The following is a 14,924-nucleotide window of genomic DNA, read 5'->3' on the forward strand; positions in this document are numbered from 1 at the left end:
GCCCAGCAACCACGTAAGCCAGCTCTCGGGACCCTGAGATGCTGCTGTTTTGAATTGTCGCTTTGTGTATGTGAAATAATTAGAAGCATGGAAGAGGTCTGCCACTTCTCAAGAGATCATCTGTGAAAATGAGGTTGCATGCAAATTATCACAAAATACCTGCTTTTATTAGAATTGATTTAGAGCTCATGGGTACTTACTTTCATGTAGTTAACAAAGCATGAATCTACTACAGAATTTTGGTACGTTCTAGATAGATTGCAGGTTTTTTTTTTTCTTTTGGATGTGGAAATTCACTGCATATTCAGGATTGATTTCTAAACCTGTGACTTGTTAATTATAATGTGAGATTGGTATTTGGAATTGGTTCTGCTGTGTTGCAAGATTGTCTTAAATAATGCTTGTGGTGGTGTTAAAACAATAGGTTAATGAAGAGAGAGAGAGAACTATATGGTGTTCCTATTATTTAAATGTCAGTGTGCTGTAAGAGAATCTGTGCATTTAATGTATTTCTAAAGGTCTCGCCATGCTTCCTATGTGGTGTCCTCTTTACAGCACGTTAACAGGTCTTTTTATATTTGTTAGTCCTGTGGGGTTCTTTGCTGAGGGAAGAGTTTGTGTGACCTTATCTTTAGCCAGAGCAGAAGAAAAGACCTTCTGATGAAACCTTTTACAAGGACATACACCTTCCTTTCCTCTCTTTCATTGAAAAGGAACATTTCTGAGAAAATGCTGTGAATGAGGATGAAAAATATGTGTGTCCAAGTGTAGACTTTGAAAGAATCTGGAAAAATATTTTATAGCAGCACGGAAAGTGTCAACAGCACCTTTGATTTCATTTAGAGAGCACTGTAATTACAGATGTTGTCTGTAATTTTCTCTTAATGGATGCTCAGCAGGTTGTAGTCTGCTGTTGAGTGTTATTTGCAGCTTGCTTAGAATTCAGCATGCTCACCTTGTGGTTGGAGTTGTCACAACTCTTTCTCATCTTTTAGAGCTGTAGTGGTACAACTCAAGTTTTGGATATTTACTTGCTCACCATTTGCTTTCTGACATTATTTGTTGAGCTAATTAAGTTTACTGCTGTACCAAAATTTGGTACAAATTCTGTTAGCTCACGCAGAATCAACTCAGTCAAGCTCTCCTTGCTTTTGGAAATGGAATTTCTTTGTTGCTTTTTGTAACAGTTATTTTCTCAGTCTCAAGTGTCACCTTTGATCGTTTTCTTTCAGTCTGTTTTTGTCTATTATTTCCTAATGCTGCTCAGGTCTGAGGTTTCTTGGAGCCATAGGCTATCAATTGCAAGTTGCGGTTATTATAATTGCTATAGATATTAATTGTTCCAAAGTATTTGAAGTGTATTCACCGGAGCCAACTATTAGTCGAGTAGTTTCCTTTTTTATCTTTTATTTTAATGAAGTCATGCATACTTATGTGATGAAACTGAACCCTCCAAAAATTGCTGCTTGAAACTTAAGCTAGCATAATTTGTAATTCCAGTAAAGTAAAAAAACATGCATGGTAATTGCAAGTAAGTCTGACACACTTTAATAGAATTTGATCTCAGGACATCCTAAGAGTCCTTAATACTTCTGCCAACATATGTGTATGTTACACCTTTGTTGCCTAAGTGAACTTTTTATTGGAAGGACTGCCTGTGCAAACGCAGTAAAGCAATGTCAGTCCTTCTACTGTACAAGGCCTTTTCAGTAAAACACAACAAATTCATTTTGGGGAATATTTGAACAGTGTTCTTGGTTAACGTATTTCCTATGGACAAATATTTACACCTTGGATAATCCTAGCAAATCTATCCACCTGGATCTCTCTCAGAGATTGTTTTTATTTTTACAGTATCAACTATTTTGTGCATAAATTAATCAAAAAGGTTTTGTTTTTTTTTTTCTATATTACTTTTGTTGCTGTCATTAAGGAGACTTTGTCATAATGGTTGGTGTCATAATTGGCTGCTGTCATTTTTTCTCCACTCTCTAGATGTGATGCAAATTGGTAAAATATAATGTATACTTTTAATACCATTTGCTTCATTTTAATATATGTCCATATTTCTCAGGACAGGTCTCCCCTGTAGAAAGATAGTGCTATATATGTTAGACACATTTTTCTTGTACACAGAAATAAAATTGCTGTCCTGAAGCGGCTTTTTTAAATATATATTTCTTTTCCTTCTCAGTATACTTTTTTGTTTGTTGGTTTTCAGCAGAATCAGACAAATTAGTATTTATTTAGTTAGAAAAGTAGAATTTCACCCTGTGTGTGTTTTGGAGTAGTGAAACTTCATGCACTTAACAGTGAGAACTCATTAGAGGCTAAGATATGGAACCATCACTTCTTTCTGCTTGTTTGCTAAGTTTTCTCCCGTGGATTTGTGATAGTGAGCTCCTTTGTGCCTTAATTCCACTTTATCAAAGTTAAGCAAAAATTTTTGAAATAATTACTTCAGAGAGTATTTTATTTTCCAATAGTAGCCCATGAGGCTTTCTGAAGTCACTGAAATCACTTGAAAATAAGTGACCTACAATGGAGTGAGCTGTTGGTGCTAATAAGTCTTGGCAACATTGCAAAATACGCTCTCCAGAAGAAAGCAAAATAAATTAATGAAGTTTAACTTCACAAAAAAATGGCTTATTTTCAAATGCTTTGTGACTGATACAGTAAAATAGTACATTTTCCAGGACTGCTAAATGTGAGTTTGTTATTTACACTGTCTCTCTTGGTGATTCTTGGTAGCGATCTGGTACAAACTCCAGGAAGACTGTCAAGATAGATACTATCTTTTTGATAACTGCAAAAATAAGAAGGAGCTTCTGATCTTTGCTGATTAAGAACTGTTTCCCTTAGCCATTCCAGTTCTGTTGGTTTATTAGTGCTATAACTCTGCGAAACTTGAGTAACATTACATTATGATACAGCCAGAAGCATTCCTCACTTCCTCAGCAGGAGTCACCCTTACTTCGGAGCGGGGCATGCATCTGTACTTAAGTAGAATGGGGGCTGAGAGCAGAGACAGCAGCTGGTTAAATGGTTCTCACTGTACTCCTTCATTTTTCAACCTGAACTTTTCATGGGCGTTTTGTTGTTAACTACTATGCCCTTTTCTTTTTTCAGACTCTGTTGTTCTTTCCATAATGTAGTCTGGAAGGATTAATGGAGTGTTTTGAAAACTTGCCCTCCTTGTCCTTCTCAATTTTCCCCATTTTCCTTATTGTAACAGTGTTTTCTTGCTGTGGTATGTTTGGGTTGAGGGTAAGTGAAACTGATGTTTTCTGAGATACTGATATTTAGTGGTGCTGAAGCGTGATCTTGGATTTTTTTTTTTTTTTGCTTTTCCCTTCATTCATTCATCTCCATGTACTCACCAGCTGGATTTTATCTTAATGAACTAAGTGGATTTAGTGGATTAGTTCATAAATAATCACGAAAGTTGAAACCTGAGTAGCTTCACACCAATTTTTGTTCAAAGAATTCAAAATCAGATACAAAAAAGCAAGAATCAAAACAAAATGGAAAAGCTGCTGTCAAAACACCAAAAAAACCTCTCTGAACTTTGAGAAATAGTTAAAAATGATGCCACGCTTTCGGGTTTTTTGTAAGGAGAAGGTTTTGTTTCTTTGCTCTGTATGATCTTCAAGTGCTCGTAAATCTGGTTGTGTGGAATCCTGACTTTATGTAGTGTGGTTGATTTTCATGTGTGCAGGGGTGGCAGAGTGAACAGTGAAGTGGGAAAATATAGAATAAAGTGTAATTGGAATATGGAATAACAGGATGGCCAAATCTACAGGTGCAGTTTTTAAGAATCATTTAGATCTTTAAAAAGCAAACAAAAGATGAAAAATAGCTGAAAAATGTAGGAGATGCATTTGAGTCTTATACAAATCTCTCAGTGGCTGACAATGACAGGAAGATATATAATTTATTGTAAAAAAAAAAAAAAAGTACAAAAATTTTCTTCTTGTTTTAATTAAAAGATACCCAATTTTGCTTATCTTCCCTCACCAGGATTCTTCCCAAGCAGCTCTCATGGATGTAATGCATTTCTTCGCCACAAGATGACTCTGATTTCTCCCTCAATACTGAAAAAGTACGGAATTCCTTTTGACAAGGTACACTGGTGTTTATTTTTAAACTGCATTCATGTGTCGAGTTACACTGTGTTTATTGTACAGATTCTTTATAGTAGAAATAACACTGAGATAAAAACGTGTGTTTTAGGCCCTGACTCCCTAAAACAGGGAAAACAAATGCCTGCAATGTTAGAACTCTTACATGAGTTAGGTTGCAATTTTGTAGTAGAGACACTATGACTGCTTGCAGTTGTCAAAGTCTGTACCTGACAGTGTCTGTGCTTTTAATGGATCACCATTATTTTTTATTTTGTGCAGTTTTCATGCGAGCCTGGTATATTCTTGTCTAGTGACTGAAACCCTTCTTATCTCGTTGCAGTACTGCTAGCTGTATACCTAATATTTTAGAACAAATGCTTTATTTTTTAAATGTTTCTGTATCGTTTTTCTGATGCGATTTAGTACATCTGTACAGGTCGTAAAATAAAAAAAGCTTCAGGTTATTTACGGAGTGGAATGAAACTGAAAGAATTGTTATTTAATTTAAAATACACAAAAAGCTGAAACATGACAAAAACAAAGAATGATTATTTTGTAGTGCTGGGTAGTAGCGTACTGGAACTTTGTTAGTAGGAAGTGGAAAGAATAAATTTTGGGGTTTTTCTTGGTGGATAAATTTAAAACTTGATTGCTTTCAAACATGTCTGGAGTATTCTGTTTGTTGTCACCCTCAAAATTTTCTTTTCTGTTTTTTCATTCAACATTTTCTGTTGAATTTTGAGCTTCCTGCAGGTGCCAGCTAGTAAAAGTGTTTCACCACATTGCTTTCACCTTAGTATATGTATTCTGTATCCTGAACAATTTGTAAATTCTGAATTTCTAAATGAAAAGATTTTGCAAGCTGGCTCAGAAGCGTACACTCTGATTCACAGTCTCCTGCCTGAACATCTGTTTCTGTTCTAATATCTTAAAAGCCCTTTGATCAACTAATGGTTACAATTCTTGTCTTGCTGCAGAAAAGTCCTTTAAACTGTCCTCACCACGCTCCTTGTTTATTGTTGAAGTTTTTATTTCAGGGTGGATTTGTATATTGATACCATATAGGCCTTTGTATATGTAGTTAGCTTCCCACATTCCCCTTCCTAGATTATGCAATACTTCCCATCTCTTTTTGTTGATGTTTATCTAACAGTATTAAATGTAGCCCATGGAATTGCTTGAATTATGCTTTTCTATACATTATGTAGAACGATAAGAAATACAGCATGCAGTATTTCAAGTGAATGAATATGAAATAAGCTCAGAACTGGTAGGGTGATATAATTTATTATGCACTTTTTAGCCTTTAATACCATCTGAAATCAATCCCTTGTTCAAGAAGTAAATACAATTAAAGGTTATTTCTCGATTATGTCTTGAGAGAGATTTGCCAACAATATGAAATATTCTCAAATATCTACACCATTGTCTGCAACTACAATAGTTACTGCTAAATTAACAGGAACTGGTACTAGGAGTTATATGCTTGTGGTAAAACTGAATAGATACAAATTTAAGAAGGTTAAAGGTTGATTAAAAAAGCATCTGGGAAATGCAGCATTATTCTTAAGGCACAGAAGCAAAGAGTAAGGTAGATTTTTGTATGGTATGAAGCCATTCATTTGTTCATGCCTTTTGAAAGATTATATCTCTTTTTATGCTTAAATTAACATATGTATAAAACTGGAGAAATGTGGGCTTTTAGAATGATACAGCCTGCCTTGGAAAGCAAGCTTATTGAATAAATTGCATAAAAAGTTTGTTTTCTGAATGATATATTGTCATTGTAGCTGCTGAGTTCAGCTTTGTAATATACAGGTAAGTACTGATTCCCTTCATAATCTTATGCTTTATCAGAAGTGTCGGATGTATCCTTCCAAACAGGAAGGTTTTATAGCTCGATTTATGATGTTGGATTTACTGAACATTACTCTGAGCAGTATAATTTTCAGTGGTTAGTGCTTAAGGTAGCATCTTGGTGAATGCTGGTTTGTTTTCAGTACCACACATTTGGGGTGAGTAAGGGATCTGATGTTCTTAATTCACTGCATTGATTGAATCTGTTCTTCAGTTCTTTTAAATGAAAGTGCTAGAAATAGTTAAATATTTTAAGTTTGGTTCTGTCAAATAGTGTTAGGAAGAAGCAGTCTGTACCCAAGTGTAATTGTAATTAATGGGATTCAGTGAGAAAGTGAATAGAGAAAACCAGGCTGTGATCTCTCATGGCTCAAAGTGATAGAACTGGAAATGTGCTGAACGCTGATAAGACAGCCTACGCCTACCAGGTGGCAGCTGAACTGGTGCTTGTTGCAATAGAACACCTGCTAAACTGTCAGCAGTGGGAGGGTGTATTGAGATAAATTTTGGAATTGCTGGCATTGAGAATAATCCTTCTTAAACATTCCCACAGTGATTGTTGAAGTACTATAGTAGCATTTATAATATATGCATCTGTATCTGTGTTTGCATGTATATGCTGCGTATGAACCCCCCAAAATATTAACTTTGCAAAATGCAAATGAAAAATGTAAAATACAATTTTTCAATGCTTTGTATTTCAGCTCAGCATATTTTTTTTTTTCCTCCCTCTCTGCATAAGACTATCAGCAATTTATCAATTGGTGAAGTGTTAAACCTTTGTGCTTATTCTTGCACCACACGTAAAAAGCAAAGAAAGGAATTTTAACAACTAGTAGATGAAAATTTTGAAAGAGAAGAAAGGGGCTTGTAAAAACAGATTCTTATTAGAAAAGTGTCTCAAAATGTGATTTTGATTTATTGAATTGTTTCAAGTCTCTCAATTTTTGCTACTTAAAATCATACGATATTTCTTTGCAAAGCATTGTCATACAATGAAAATAAATCTATTTCATCTCTAGGAAGTCTCCTTATTTCCCTGTAATCAGTGAATACAATTTTTTGAGCAGACATTCATCATTACTCAGATTATCTGCTGAACTTAGATTGCTTTTTAGTGGTGCTGTCTTCTGTTGCTGTTTTCACGTAAAGCTCATTTGACCCTTTACTTCTGAATCTTCTAGCTTACAGATTAACTCTTGTCAGATGGTTGAGGAGACCTTGTACCATTTCTAGTCTCTGACTAGTTTGTCCTTGATACAGTCTTTGGTGGTCTTTACTGAGGCTTTAATCTCCTGGACAGATATTAGTGAGTGACAAATAAGTGCTGACTATTTTTCTTCGGCTCTGGAGGAGAGCACCAGTCCATCCAAGTGTGGGAAGATAAGAGGTTGTTTTTCACCGTGAAAGAGAATATCCTGACCAATCTTTTGCTTATCTTACCCCACTTTTTTTTTTTTTATTTTAATTATTCTGTTTTTTTATTTTCTTCTAGAAGAATTTTATGTCTGGTGTTGGTAACTGATAGGAATTTGGTTTCTTTGAGACTGTGCAAAATACAGTTACTATCACAGTATTTTTAGCTTTTTTTTCTTCTTCTTTTTCTTCTACCTGTAATTTCTTGTTGAATCAGTAGCCTCAGCAAGCATTTATTTTGAATGCTCTTTGCTGTACTTGGAAATAACAGAATAATGACTCAGAACTACCCTTGCTTATTTTCTAATGCAGTACCAAATCTTAAGTGTAGTTAAGCTATTCCTCTTTGAGGATCTTCTCTGAGGCCACCTGTACTTAAGTATGTGGAGTTATGGTCATAAGTAGTACCAGAATTATTCTCTCTTAAACTGTGCCTATAGAGAAAGAGGATAAGGACAGAAGCACATTACATTTAATTTTGAAGTAATGCTTGTGCATTTAAAATAACGATTTAAAGTTCAGATGTTCTGCATGGTATATCCAGCTCAAGAATCCTGTTATGTGTTAATAAATGTAATAATTAGGGCCTGGTGCAGTGGAATTGGTAGTTTTCTTTCCTATACAAAGTGATCTGAAGATACTGCCTCAGGTGAACATAATGTGATGTGTTTTCGCTGTTTTCCTTCTAGTATATTCCACTGGTATAAAACATATTTTCTGTGTCAAGGCTCACTAACTTAGTTTCTTCTATTTTATGCTGGATCATCACTATAGCTTAAAAGCCTAATCAGTCCCTCAGGTGAGTATGAGAGAAGGCTGGGGATAAGGTCTTTTTCCAGGAACAGCAGAATACTTCTGGTGTGATTTTAGGGAATGATCTTGAGGGTGGTGAACAGAATAATTTCTTCATTGCATTCTAGTACTTAGGGATGATAACTATGGATATTTTCAGTCCATTGTATCTCTGATCCCTCTCAGGAAGATTGGTACGTTCTTTCCTCTGTCTTTTCTAGCTCCCTGTTCTTCCACATATTATCAGAAAACACCTCCAAGATTTACTTCTTTGAAAGTAATTTCTGATTTTGTGAAGGGATACATGAAGCTATACTGAGGAGGTATTCCAGTTAAAGTAAATAACATTGTCTCAAGCATTGCATTTCTACATGTATTAAAGTTATTGAAGTACCAAGTTGTACCAGAAGAGGTTTAGGTTAGAGGAAAAACTTTTTCTCTCAGAGAATGGTCAGGCACTGGAATGGCCTGCAGGGGAGATGTTGGAGTCGCCATCCCTGGCAGTGTTCAAGAGGCGTCTGGTTGAGGAGCTGAGATATCTGGTTTAGTGCTTGTGGTAGCAGTGGTGGTGGGAGGACGGTTGGACTAAATGATCTTTATAGGTCTTTTCCAACCTTGTGATTCTGTAATTCTATGATTTTATGAAATGACAGCTGTGTGGAAGGAGAAATTTTTTTCTATGTAAATAACGGTAAAGGAACAGTGTAATTTTAATTGGTTCAAGAGCAGAACTGTTTTTGTAAAACGTTTCACTTTCTTTTTTTAATGCAACAGGTTACACAAGAGGCAGGGGAATTTATGATCACTTTCCCATATGGATACCATGCAGGATTTAACCATGGCTTCAACTGTGCAGAGTCAACAAACTTTGCAACCATCAGATGGATTGATTATGGAAAAGCAGCGAAGTTGGTAAGTCACTGCAGAGAACTGTTGTTAAAGGGATTTCTGTTGCATCTGTTTGGTAATAATCTATTGAAGTCAATGAGAAGTGGGGAACTTTCAGGTAGTATCTAACCCTGCCACTTCTATTTGTAGTTACTCTTCTTTCTTCTTTTTTTTTTTTTTTTTACTTCCCAGCAGCATGTATTCCTTTCAGTACTGATTTTGTTCTCAGCTAAATCCGTGTAATGTTCTTTAAAAACAATTTCTTTTTATGGAAATTTTCAAGTGGAAGTTAAGTGTATTGAAGATATATGAGTCATTGGGGTCTATAAAGGCAGTGCTTGTGCCATTGCAATTAATTAGGGAATGATGAAAGGCAGCAGTAAAAATAACAGATTTTCCTTAGCTACCTGTAATGAAAAAAGCCAGAAGGCCAGACACCACAAGAATTAGTATGCCTACATGAAATCTTCTTGTATTCCTCTAGAATTCTTCTTTTTCCCTAGCGTGCTTGTATTCTAATGCATGCAACATAGGAAATAAAGAGGAAGAACCAGAGATGTGTGCAGTCACAGGGCCATGATCTCACTGTGATCATGGAGACATGATGGGAAAGCCTGCATGACTGGAATGCTGTCATGAATGGGTATGTCCCATTTAGGAGAGATCAGTTGGTAAAGTGAGGTGATGGAGCTGCTCTTTGTGTTAGAGAGTAATTATAGCATATTGAGCTTTACATTAAGGGGTGAATGATGATCAAAGGAAGAACTTGTGGGTGATACTTAAGGAGCAGCTTAATATAGGTGACACTGTTGTGGAAGTATACTACAGGCTACCTGATCAGGAGGAGGAAGTTGATAAGGCCTTCTGTGGACACCTGGAAGTAGCTTTGTGATCCTGTCACTAGTTCTTGCAGGACACCGTTCTGATATTTGTTCCACTAGCAAGACAGCCAGGCCTGCACAGTTCCTGCAATGCATTGAAGAAAATTTATGAAATGTGGAAAAAAAACCCTGGCCACCTGGGAGGAATGTAGAAAAGCTGTCAGGGCGTGCAGGCGTGCAATGAGGAAGGCTTAAACCCACTTGGAATTCAGTGTGGCAAAGGAGGTCAAGGACAACAAGGAAGGTTTTTTTAAGTGTGTTAACAGTAAAAGGAAAGCTGGGGAAAATGTGAGTGTACTACTGATGAGGTGGGTGCCCTGGTAACAGGAGATGCTGAGAAGGCAGAGATACTGAATGGCTTCTTTGATTCTGTCTTCACTACAAAGATTGCCCCTTAGGAACCCTGCACCCTGGAGGAAGAGAGTGAGTCTGAGGAACAGAAGACTATCCTTTGGTTGAGCAGGATACAGTCAGAGACCATGGGATTGATAGTATAGGCACCATAACAAAGTCGACACACTGATCAGAAGCTTAGTCAGCAGCCATGCCTTTTTGTGAAGTTCTTGACCAAATATGGGACCTGGCCTACATAATACATGACCTTTTACCCAGACAACACCTCCCAGTGGAACCTTGCAACCACCAAAGACCTCTTTGCAAAAATCCTATGTTAACACAGTGCATGAGAAGTGTTAACTTACAGTATGTGTTGCAATTCTAGGAATAGGGAGGCACTTTGTGGAATATTCACATTTTAAAATGTACACAATCTGTGTGCTTTAGATCTTGGGTATGTGTGCTAGGAGGAGCAATCTGCTGTGCTACAGTAAGGCAGTGTTGGCTTTCTAACCCATCGCTTGGGTTGGCAAATTTCATTCACAGATTTTGGTGAGAATGGGTTGCCTCCAAGTAGGTCTTTGAAAATGTCAGATTGTGCACCTTGCACTTGGCCTTGTTGAATGTCTTTAGGTTCACATGGGCCCACTTTTCAAGCTTGTCCCGGTCCCTGTGACTAGTAAGTAATTTAAAAAAGATTTAAATTTTTGTTAGTGTCATGGATGGGGGCTAAAGCACTGCACACTTCATTCTTAAGAGGAAGACAAAAAGATATTTATTGATGTGAAATAGATACAATGTGTTAATTTGAACAGTTGTGACAGCCACTTAACAAGTTTTGAAGTGGCTAGATATCCTTGACTCTTTGCTACACAGAGGGGGGTGGTGGCGGTGTGCATAGTGAATCTAACATCAAATCTTAGCAAAGCTTGTGTAGTTCAAAAACACTATATAGTTTACTGAGAATCTGTCAGGAGTGCATCACCATATCCTCGGTAAATCTCTGCACAGGCATTAAGTAACCTTGAGAGGTGTTTCTTCTCAGGGAGATTCTGGTGTGCAGCCAGCTGCTTGCAAGAAGAACTCTCAAAAGGGATTCTTAGGCTGCTTTGTATTTATGGAGTAAGATGATTGACTCATAGTCATACAACTTAGAATTGGATCTGTTGAGCTAGGTGCCTGTCATCAGTTCTCAAAGCACTCAGTCTGAGACAATGTAGTGGGTTACTGACTGTCTCCATGAGGCCTTGACTGTTACTGGTCACAAAGACAAGATCTTTTGCACCTCGTAGTATGCACTTGCTCTTGGACATAACAACCAGGCTGGGTGAGAGGGCAAGGAGTGCACCGCCAAAGGTAGTTCAGAATTTCAGTACAGTACTTCAGTAAAACAAAGTTGAGAAGAATATGGGCATGGACACAGAACTTAGTTAATTGTGGCAGGTAAAACTGTTGTCTGTTTTAAAAGGATGAGTGTGCTACAGCTCTAAAATTGACTCAGTTGAGTCTCAAGAGTGGTAAATTTTATCTTTGGATGCAGGAAAGGTAGTGATACCTTCAACTACATGCCTTGTAGTGTACAAGTTTTATTTTTATTACATTTTAAAAAGCACAGTCTACCTTTCTGTGTGCAGCAGCTCCAATACTGTTGTCCAATACATTGTTTTATGCCTCCAGTATGGACTCTCATTTTTTGTGTTATATCCTAAAGTTAAGTCATGATCAGATTGAACAGAACAAGAAGATAATTGGTTAAAGCAAAGAAATTATATTGCTTTATATAATTTCTAGATTGTTTCTGAAATTCTGAATTTTTAGCTGGATGGCCTTGGCATATATACTTTAAGTACAGTTTTAATTAATGAAAAGTATAGCACATTGATATGACTTTGATCTTAGGACATTGTCCTCTGTGGTCACTACATGTAGAATCATAGAATCGTAGAATCAAAGGATGGCCTGGGTTGAAAAGGACCATAATGATCACCTACTTTCAACCCCGTGCTATGTGCAGGGTCACCAACCACCGGACCAGGCATAGGAGCAGTACTGTTTGTGTGTGCATATACAAGAAATACAAGCTCAGTTGAATTTAAGTTGGATTTAAATATATTTCAAAGTTCTAAATGAGCAGCTGAATCAATTTCAGCTTCTGTAGAGAAATCTTAGATTCCACGGTCAAATGTGAGTCTAGATTCTTTGGCAAATGATAGCAGTGTAAAAGTTACTCATTTTTATTACTTATTACAAAAAATACTTGACAAAGCTTCTTTTTTATCTTTTTTAAATGAAAAAGAAAATGCTAGGAAGTACAAATAGAGTTCTACATTTTTTTTTTTTTAACTGGAATTTTGTAAGTAAGAAGTGACAAATAGTGAAATTCTTTGTAATACATGTCTATATTTGCTTATGCTGTACAAATAGGGTAAACAAGCTGATCAAAGAGAAAGCATTTTATGTAGCTATCTATTCTTGAAGTGTAATTTCATGACACTTTGAAAGCATAACTAACTTACAGAGCTATTGCAAATCAGATATTATGTTTCTTTATTATGGCCTTTCTAGAAATATTTAAGTGTAGCTATGATTCCTTTTATAACAACTTCAGAAAATTTTCTGAAAATACTAAATACTGGTCTGTGTGCCCAAAGGGTACTTTTATTTTTGTAAGTGCTCCGATAATGTGATAAAAAACAAAAAAGCGTCTTTACATTCTCATTTGTCATTCTTCTGAGTGCTGATGCTGTGTTTAACTCATCTATTCTTTGTTTATGTTATATGTACAGGAATTGCACTTGAAAAATATGGTTTGGGTCTCTTAGTCGCTTGGTTTGGTACTTCAGAAATTGCCTGTGTCAGCAAAATACAGCAATATCTAGGTCAGTTAGTTACTCTAGTGTCCTCAGAGAATATTGCATGTTGATGACTGATTATTTGTCTTCCTACAGGAACACATTCATTTTTACAGAATAGCTTCTAATTGCTTACAGCTGAATTTCTGTCTTAGAAAAACTCCTGAAATACAGTCAATATTCATTCTACATTAATTTGGGGAAAAAAAAAAGAAATCAAGCAAAGATTTCCATTAAAGTTGCAGTAAATATTTAGTCTGTGCGACGATATTGCTTTCCTGCACAAAATGGAATGATAAATATTCTGTGAAATCGATTGCAAATGTTAATTAAATCAGAGATCATTTAGGCTGTAAGTACTGTAAACATCAGTTAAGCACAAACTACAGATGCAGATTCCCCAAATGATTTTCTGTCATTAAAAATGCTGAACTTGTGATCTTGGTTTTAGTGTGTGTAGCCTGCCTACCTGTGGTGGCTGGGCCCTGGAAGCAGGAAAGTACCTCCACCTTGTTTTACAGGGTTGGTGTCAGACTTTCACTTGGGCAACATATGGAAAGTATTACCAGCTTGCTCCCAGTGTGCTATCTTCTATGACTGCTGCTGCTTTGGGCTGTGTTTTATGAGTCAAGTGCACTTGGAGTGAGAGACAAAGGATGATGAGTAGGAAGAACAAAGGCCATAGAATACGTGACTGATATAAACTTAAAATGTGTGTGTGTGTGTGTGTGTATACATATATATATATAGAACAAAGAATGGAATTGGAGAAATGGCTTTAGCTGGTCTCACCTGTCCCAAAGGGGGGAAAGAACCTTAGCTCAGGAGCTGTTAAATTGGAAGGAAGTTAAATTGGGGCTCACTAGAGATGAGTGTGATGGAAAAGTGCAGGGATTGGGGGTGAGCCAGAAGGCTCAGCTGAAGTGCACCAATGCATGCAGTGTGCCAACAGCAGGAGGAGTTTGCTGCAGGCAAAGTATGACTTCACAGAATCACTGAATCACAGAATCACCAAAGTTGGAAAAGACCTACAAGATCATCCAGTCCAATCATCCACCTATTACCAATAGTTCCCACTAAACCACGTCCCTCAACACAACATCTGAACATTCCTTGAACACCTCCAGGGTTGGTGACTCCACCACCTCCCTGAGCAGCCCATTCCAGTGCCTGACCACTCTTTCAGAGAAGTAGTACTTACTAACGTCTAACCTGAATCTCTCCTGGCACAGCTTGAAGCCATTCCCTCTGGTCCTACCACCAGTTACACGAGAGAAGAGGCTGATCCCCAGCTCACTACAACCTCCCTTCAGGAAGTTATGGAGAGCATTAATGTCTCCCCTGAGCCTCTTCTTCTCCAGGCTGAACATTCCCAGCTCCTTCAGCCGCTCCTCACCTCATAAGGCCTGTGCTTCAGACCCCTTGCCAGCTTTGTTGCCCTTCTTTGAACCCACTCCAGGGCCTCAATGTCTTTCTTGCAGAGGGGGGCCCAAAACTGGACACAGTAGTTGAGGTGCTCACCAGAGCTGAGTACAGGGGGACAATCACTTCTCTGTTCCTGCTGGCAACACTGTTCCTGATGCAAGCCAGGATGCCATTGACCTTCTTGTCCACCTGGGCACACTGCTGGCTCATGTTCAGCCGAGCATCAATCAATACCCCCAGGTTCATTTCCTCTACACAGTCTTCCAGCCGCTCTGCCTCAAGCCTGTAGCGTTGCCTGGGGTTATTGAGACCAAAGTGCAGGACCCAGCATTTGATCTTGTTGAATCTCATCC

The 14,924-nt window shown here is 37.4% G+C and overlaps 1 protein-coding gene across 4 annotated transcripts in view; it reads left to right on the forward strand.

Annotated features, from left to right (window-relative positions):
- The window catches only part of KDM4C (lysine demethylase 4C), a 297,078-nt gene that overhangs the window by 70,023 nt on the left and 212,131 nt on the right, over window positions 1–14,924 (forward strand). For all 4 annotated transcript variants that reach the window (XM_048930999.1, XM_048930997.1, XM_048930998.1 and 1 more), the window contains 2 exons: window positions 4,021–4,124; window positions 8,964–9,101. In XM_048930999.1, the coding sequence (XP_048786956.1) occupies window positions 4,021–4,124; window positions 8,964–9,101 (242 nt within the window). The remainder of the gene's footprint in view (window positions 1–4,020; window positions 4,125–8,963; window positions 9,102–14,924) is intronic.

Source organism: Lagopus muta, chromosome Z (assembly GCF_023343835.1).
Source record: "Lagopus muta isolate bLagMut1 chromosome Z, bLagMut1 primary, whole genome shotgun sequence".
Classification (NCBI taxonomy): domain Eukaryota; kingdom Metazoa; phylum Chordata; class Aves; order Galliformes; family Phasianidae; genus Lagopus; species Lagopus muta.